The 8265-nt window shown below is 43.9% G+C and overlaps 1 protein-coding gene across 1 annotated transcript in view; it reads left to right on the forward strand.

Moving 5' to 3' along the window:
* LOC108411574 (reticulon-4 receptor-like 1) overlaps positions 1 to 7237 on the forward strand; it is a 216122-nt gene extending 208885 nt beyond the window's left edge. Inside the window, exon 3 of the mRNA XM_037547482.1 lies at positions 4585 to 7237. Coding sequence (XP_037403379.1) covers positions 4585 to 5478 — 894 coding nt within the window. The 3' untranslated portion in view covers positions 5479 to 7237. The remainder of the gene's footprint in view (positions 1 to 4584) is intronic.
* Positions 7238 to 8265: the final 1028 nt, after the last annotated feature.

The following is an 8265-nucleotide window of genomic DNA, read 5'->3' on the forward strand; positions in this document are numbered from 1 at the left end:
ACTTCTCTCAAGCGAGACGCTCAGCGAGCATAGACAGAAAATCAGATTTCATATTTGAGGAACATTGTGCCTCAGTTTATATGTTTGGATCTGAATATATGCATGAAGAAATAGCCCACCAGTGGCTCGCCAGACCCCTCTCTAAATTCTGAAGCTTCTTCTTCAAACTTTCTTTGTTGCATCATTTAAGGTGAAACAAAGTCTAAATAAGAAGCTGCAGAACAGGAAGGCCAACGTCAGACTATATGGCATTACAGTACACAGTGCTGCCTGAAAGACACGAACTCAATAAAACAAACTGCACAAACAATCATACAGTTTTTCATTCGCTCACTCAACCAAGCCGTCCAAACAATGAGTGCCTTTTTCATATGAACTTCTGCTTTCAGTAACAGGTGTGACCCCCTTGACCAGCAGTGACTAAATGTCTAAATGTCTTCCGTAACTGCGGATCAGCCCTGCGCGTTCACTGGGCTCATTCCTCTTTGCAGAGAACTGCTATAACTCTAGTTGTATTGGTGGGTTTTTTATGCAAGGATGGTACGTCTCGGGTCTTGCCACAACATTTCTGTTGGAAAGGTCCGGACTTTGACTCAGCCATTCCTAAACACTACGTTTCGTCTGCTTCAACAATTCATTTCAGCCTGACTGGTGGTTTTACTGGCGCTGTCTTTCTGTAGGACCCACGTCTTTTGAGGTTCAGTTCACAGATAGATGCTTTAACATCGGGCCTCAGTCACCAACAGTTCTTAAGAGGAAATTTCTTCTTAAGACCCACTCACACAGTTTGGTGGACGTACACAAACCATGTATTTGAGTTAAAGACCCCCAAGGTAAAATATTCCTCCAGTAAAAGTAGAAGTTCCTCCCTTTAGACCTCCACTTGAGTAAAAGTACTAAAGTATTTCCCTTCAAATGTACTTAAGTATAAAGTAAAAGTACTAAAATATGAATTAACTTAATGCAACTTAGTTCCAAGTTTAAGTTGAATAAAAACTGGCTTTAAACTCAGGATCACAGATGAGCTCCTTTACTATGTTGATCTGTAGGCGTCTGTTCATAAACATAAACCAGCCCAAACTCATTTACTATAAAATGAAATGGTGTTTGTAGAAATTCAGAAAAAAGCCGCGTCAGTCTCGACTGCATATGTGGACATATTTCTATATTGAGCTCTATTTACACAAAGTTAGGTTAGTTCATCATTTATGTTGAACAGACTCTCCCAAAGTTTTACGCTGCTGCGCTGACGTTGAACCGCGTGCTGCACTGGGTCGGTATGACCAACAGGTCAAAACCAGCTCAGAACAAAGTGACCGCTGGGCCCTGATTGGTGCTCTGGCTTTGCGCTTCTTTCGTTTTGACATGTGACGTTTTTATACACACAGAAACCAAAAGGAACGACAGAGTTCTCAAAATGTAGGAGGAAAAAGTCGGATATTAGACTCTGAAATGTAGTGGAGTGAAAGGAAAAAGTCGCCCAGAACAGAGAAACTTCAGTACAGATACACCAAAAATACTAAAGTACAGAAACTAATTACATTTACTCAGTTACTCAGTTACTCAGATACTCAGGTACTCAGGTACTCAGGTACTCAGGTACTGTCCAGCACTGCTTATTTCTGACGAAGTTTCTGACTCACCAGAGTTCTCTTATCTGGAGTTTGTTCTTAGGTAAGAACAGAATCTACAAACACTCAAGAGCACAAAGGTGAGAACCGTTCTGCACTTTAAGAACATGTCATGAGTCTGACGGGTTCTTAAAGAACACATTTAGACTTAGGAAGGTTTTTTGAGACAATCTAGAATTCATAGCTTCATCAAATGCTAACAAGCTGTCCTGGTCCAATAGCAGCAAAACCCTAAACCACTTAACATTACACAACATTTCTCAATGAAGCCATAAAGATTTTTCCAAAAAATCTTTAAAAAAATGTTGTCCATATAACATGACTTTAGTGGTCATCCAGTTGGTCTTTAGACTCACAGGCAGCTGTATTCTTACTGGACAGTGGTGGCTTTTCTCTTTGCTAACCGATACGTAATTTCTTTAATTATTCATTTTTAACCGATACATACTCTTCATTTTCAGCTTTTACCTGATGATGGACTATTGAACAGTGACATTAGCCTGTGTCAGAGAGGTCTGCAGATCCTTAGATGGTACCCTAAAGTTTTTGAGGTCTCTCAGAATATTACACGCCTTACTCCTGGGGTCAGTTTAGTTTGAGGACCTCTCCTGGGGTGGTAACAGTGGTACTAAATGTTCTCCATGTGACTGGTCAAAACTCTTCAGAAATTGGTTTGGTGTCTGTTCCAGTCCAATGAGCTTTGCCAGCTGTTTTTCTGAGGTCCTCAGAAAACCTCTTCTCATCATAGCAACTGTGTGTGGTAAAGACCAAACTTTGATGGTGAACATGTTTCTTAATAGGGCGGGTCAGTCACACACTGATTGTCTTCCAATAGACTGAGCCACTTGACCCTAATTATCACCTATACCAAACTGATGATTCTGGAGCTTCACATATTTTTGCTGACCAAAAACATAAAAGTAGATCCCTTTGTTCAATAAATGAGTGAAAAATTAATCAGAAAACTGTTTGTGTTGTTTGCTTTATTGGATTCTCTTCATCATTGTGTCCTACATGAAGATCCTCATTTTAGGTCAAATTTGCGTATAAATTCACATGATGCTTCGTAAACTTTGCAAAAGGAGTGTAGGTGTCGATCTTCGACTGACCCACTGTAGGCCTTCTTTGCAATAAACATTTTGTATGTGTCTGCATAACCGGTGGTAAAATACCAGACTACCTGTTTTTGTAAAATGGGACACAACACAATTTCATATGTTCACAGTGAGCAAGCCTTGGCTATTACTGTGCTACACCGATGTACCTGTGCAGTGATGTCCTCCTACTGTGAAGGTGGAATTGTAATGGAAACTGGGACGTTATGTAGATGATAATGAAGCTTAAATGTGTAAAGAAGGTCCATCCATAATAGTACAACAAATACGCACATATATGAATATTCTGGCATGTATTTGTGGAGACAGTTTAACATCTGTGTTTCTCACCGTTAGCCTGGCAGCTCCAAACCCAAACTAGGCAAAACATGACTTGGCCGATTGACTGTAAGATTGATTGAGGTAGAAAGTCATGTGAATTTGATTTGTTGCCAAACTATTAGTTTAAAAAAGCAGCGAACTAGCTTGTTTAATTTACAGTGATAAAGAGAGGCCTTCTTCAGACCTTACCCTGCCCCTCCCCGGTGAATGAGCCCTGTAATAGTGATTGACATCTCCAATATGCCAGATTTCCTTCATATTGCCTTTAGCTGTATTAAGTTGAATGTGAATCTGTAGAATGCTTAGCTTGGCACACTTGTCTTGGCTCAAAAACAAGCCTGCAAACATTTGTAAAGTCTTGTATAGACATCAATTTATCAGACTGGCAGTGCTCCCAGTCCCTGCTGTTGCTGAGGATACATCCAACTTGCCAACTAAACCATGACAGGAGCTGTTCAGAATGTTCAATATCTTGTACGTTCTTGGCAGCACAAATTCATCCTTGTTACAATGAAGGAAAGACCAAGTTGACGGCCGGTTCTGATGAAAATTTCAATAGGAAGAAAAATCATGTAGCACTGACACCCCACACTCACGCTCTGTGTTATATGAAATATGTTTCTATGCTCATTATGTTTCATCAGCTCCACTTACTGTATAGCTGCACTCTGTAGTTCTACAGTTACAGACTGTAGTCCATCTGTTTCTCTCATACTCTGTTACCCTGTTCTTCAGTGGTCAGGACCCCCATGGACCCTCACAGAGCAGGTACTGTCTGGGTGGTGGTTCATTCTCAGCACTGCAGTAACACTGATGTGGTGGTGGTGAGTTACTGTGTATTTGTGTGAATGAATCACTCAACAGTGTTTCTGGAGCTTTTTAAACATTTTAACAATAGTCCACCTACCAAAAATATCCCATCAGCAAAGACCTGTGGACAGAAACTGACCACTGATGAAGCACTGGAAGATCTGGACCGACAAGGTAGGAGTGTCTAATAGAGTGGACAGTGAGTGGACACAGTGTTTAAAAACTCCAGCAGCACTGCTGTGTCTGATCCACTCGGACCGGCACAACACACACCACCACATTGGTGTCACCACAGTGCTGAGAATGACCCTATTAATTCTCGGCTCTGTGGTAGTCCTGTGGAGGTCTTGACCACTGTTAAACAGGATAAGAAAGGCCTGCAGTCTGTAATTATAGTAGAACTACAAAGCGCACTTATATGATGAGGTGAGTTGATCGAATGGCCAATACAGTAGATACATGGATTCATGTTGCACTGAGAGGAAGCCCAGGGTGGCAGCGCTAAATGAGGAAGTCAAAAATTCCCTTCTAAGGAGACCTATCAGATACTGAATCCCTCTCTCTGCAGTGTGCATGAACTATTGACTGGGAGTAAAATGAATGGACTCCTGGCTCTTAATGAACTCAGCAGTTCTGAGCTGAAATGAAGGCTATTGAAGGCAAATTTTGGATTTTGATTGCTGAACTCTTTAACTGTGTCTCTGCAGGACAACCAGCTGGAATTTCTGGAGGACGACATGTTCGTGGACCTCCTGAATCTCAGCCACCTCTTCCTGCATGGCAACAGGCTGTGGAGCCTCCACCAGAACACCTTCCGTGGCCTCGGTGCCCTGGACCGCTTGCTACTCCACCAGAATCGGCTCCAGTGGATCCATCAGCTGGCCTTCCATGACCTGCGACGCCTGACCACACTCTACCTGTTCAACAACTCCCTCCCAGAGCTGGCCGCTGAGAGCCTGGCAATGCTGCCAGCCCTGGAGTACCTACGACTCAACGACAACCCTTGGGAATGCGACTGCAAAGCTGTGCCACTCTGGGATTGGTTGCGGCGCTTCCGAGGCTCCACCTCCTCTGTGGTGTGCATGGCTCCACCGGAGCTTGCAGGGAAAGACCTGAAGCGGGTGAAAAAGGAGGAGTTGCCTGCCTGCACCGGTTCAGAGTCACTGCACCAGAGCAAGTCCAGCCAGGGGGATGTAGGGGTGTCTCTGAAGAAGGATCATCATCACAGATCCCGCTCCCACCATCACCACCCTCATCTGCCTCACCAGGACCAACACTTCCCTCCTTCATCATCCCCACTGCCTGCGCCGCCAAAGGCAGGGCGCAACAGGAACTGCACAAGGCACCGTGGACGGAAGGGCAAAAGCCAGAATGAGGTGTACAGCCTTAAAGACTTGGGCAGTAAAGAGGGGGATGGCAAATATGATCCTTCAAATCCTGGAGGATCCCAACCAAGACGAAAGAACAAGTGCATCCCAAGGACCTCGGTAGGGACTCCTAGTGGGGTTCAGAGAGCCACCAACACAGCAACGTCAGTGGTGCATTCTTTGCTCCTTCCTGTCATCCTGCTGGTTCCCCTCATAGCCTTTATACAGCGCTGAGCCAACATGGCCCTTTCTTTGTGGTTACACTCGACTACTAACTCAGTCCTCAATCTACTCTGGCTCCTACACTAATATGTGTGTGTGTGGGTTTGTATGGTTGTATGTGTGCGTTCTAAAGTGTGTGCGGTTATCAAACGTGTTTATGTGGTAAGCCTCTGTTGCAACAGGAGGCAGATATAACTCTAAATCACGAGCCTGATTTTTTTTTTTTTAAGGCCTGGATTTCAGTACCTGATGGAGTGAAATTCACATATCTGGCTCTGGCTTCCCCGAGAGCTGGTTAAAGCCTTGTATACTCTATCCCTGTGTTCTCTGATGTTCTGTACAAACACAATTTCGATCCGAGGTCACAAACGTATACGGCATATATTCGGTAACAAGCGATGGAGGACGAGCAATGTATGTTTTTGCACACATTCCAACCTACACAGCACTGAAGGCTCATTAGTTACCCACCGTGCTCTGGACCACGGCCATTATCTTCTCCCCATCACAAGCACTGGGCCTTCGGCCCACGGACACGTTGATGCACACTGTTCTCAGCAGGGCGAAGTGCGTGGGCGAGACACAGCAACCAAATATTAACACGGGCGCTTTCAGGTACACTTGTGCTAAAGAATTAGCCTGTCAGCATTAAAGGGAGGATACTTAACTCAGTCCCTCTCTTGCTTTAGACAGAGATGTGGCTATACTGAAGCTTATGCGTAGGCGGGTTTAGCGCTTATCTCCTTATGTTTCATCACATTTATGTGGAATACCTACTTTTTTTTATAAAGCACACTGAAGTCTGTTGACCTTAAGCTGCTAGTGGGGCTCAGTCTTTGAGGTGGAGAGGTACTCTGCGCCAGGGACTGTCTAAGTGTGTCTTGTTTGCTTAGCTGTGGATTTGTGCGCTCTGGAAGGCGCTGCATATTAGAAGAACCACTGGGCCGATGGTAGTAAAAGAAATGATGAGATCAAATATAGCTCCGCCCATGGCAGGTCACTCAAGTGTGCCATCCATTGTGATACATGGGGCTTCTTCATATCATTGCTCACCAGGAAATCCGTCTACAGCACAAGTTGCATGCCACAGTCAAGGGAACCTACAGGAGAGCACAGAGAGAAAAACCTCTCGACTGCAAACCGCCAACCTGAAGCCCAACACTCTATACAATCTATACAATAACGTTCATAATGAAGCTACAGGGTGAGCCTTCAGAACAAAGGAGGGGCCACGCGCCTGTCCCTCACATCCGTTAGCCATAATTCTGACCAAGTTCCTACGGCCAGTGAGAAAACTGTCAGCACCCCCTCTGGACTGGAAGACTTACGGCACTTGCCCCAGCCCACCCTCTGTTCCCCCTACTCAAAGACTACTCATAGAAATTTATACTAAAGTGAACTGAGATTACTATGAACTGACTGTCATTGTGAGCATTGATTTATTTGAGAACAGCACTCGTCATGTTCTAAGAAAAAAAAAGACTGTCTTTCCTCCTCAAGGCGAGGGGGAGTTTTTTTTGTAATCATGCATTCTTCTCTTTTCTATTCATTCATTGTTATAATTTCAGGCATAGAGTGCACCGTGCTGTCACCCCTTTTCCTCCCCCACAGCCTGGTCCTCATCCCATGCTCGTTTTCTCTCTCTCTCTCTCTCTCTCTCTCTCTCTCTCTCTCTCTTCTTCGCTGTGACTCAAACTTTTTGTCTGTTATCAAACACCACCAGACTGCTGAAGCTGTTTCTAAAGAACATTAAAGAGAAAATGTGGTCGTACTGCTGACGGCTCTGTTTGCAAGAGTCTCTCTTTACTCTGTGTGTGTATGTGTGTTTATGTGAGAGAGAAGAAGTGAGAAACACTTTAATTTTTATTTATGCAGATGAAAAAGTGAAAATGGAGGGTAGTGTGTAAACACAGATATCCAGTCAGATGGAGAGGAATAAGAAACATTAGCACAAGTAAAGGAAACCTTGCCTGGACCCAAACTGACAGTGAGAAATACAATGGAAACGGATTTGACTGCCATTGTGAATGTAGAGCTTTTACAGCCACACAATTCACCGGTTATCTCATATATGACTTGTGTGGGTCGGAAGGACCTCCCTCTCCCCTCATTTTGCAGTTCAACCCAAGGCATTCATTAGACAATGTAGCTGAACTGGGAGAGGGAGTGTTCTCCTTCAGTGTGTTGAACTGTTCTGTGATGTTGCATAATCAGCAGGTTGAAAAGATGCAGTGGCTTCACATGTTTAGGAGAAAGCTTGTGTTTCCAGCTTGTTAGAAACTGGAAACTGGGGGCACAAGTGGTACTTGCTAGCAGTGAGGAGTTTCACTGGAGCACTGTGTCACAGTTTCTTAAAGAAAAAATATGTCTCCAAAAATGAAAAGAAAGACAGAAGAGAGAAAAGAAAGGATGACAGTTTTTCACAAAGGCTACTTTCCCCCGCTAATATTAGTTACTTAACATTTTCACACAAAACTCTTGAGTGTTTACATTTCACTCCTTTAAGCCAACATTTGATCAGTGATGGAAAACGTTTAGCTGTTGACTTTACTGCAGGCTCAACACATGCTTCAGGCTCAGCAACCCTAACTCCCCATCACAGTCCCATTCAAAGAGCATCACTATGCACTTACCAATGAACCAGTCAAAGATCATCACCATACACTTACCAATGAACCAGCCAAAGATCATCACCTTACACTTAACAATGAACGAGTCAAAGATCATCATACCCCTACCAATGAACCAGCCAAAGATCATCACCATACCCTTACCAATGAACGAGTCAAAGATCATCAC

Source organism: Pygocentrus nattereri, chromosome 18 (assembly GCF_015220715.1).
Source record: "Pygocentrus nattereri isolate fPygNat1 chromosome 18, fPygNat1.pri, whole genome shotgun sequence".
In the NCBI taxonomy this organism is placed as follows: Eukaryota; Metazoa; Chordata; class Actinopteri; order Characiformes; family Serrasalmidae; genus Pygocentrus; species Pygocentrus nattereri.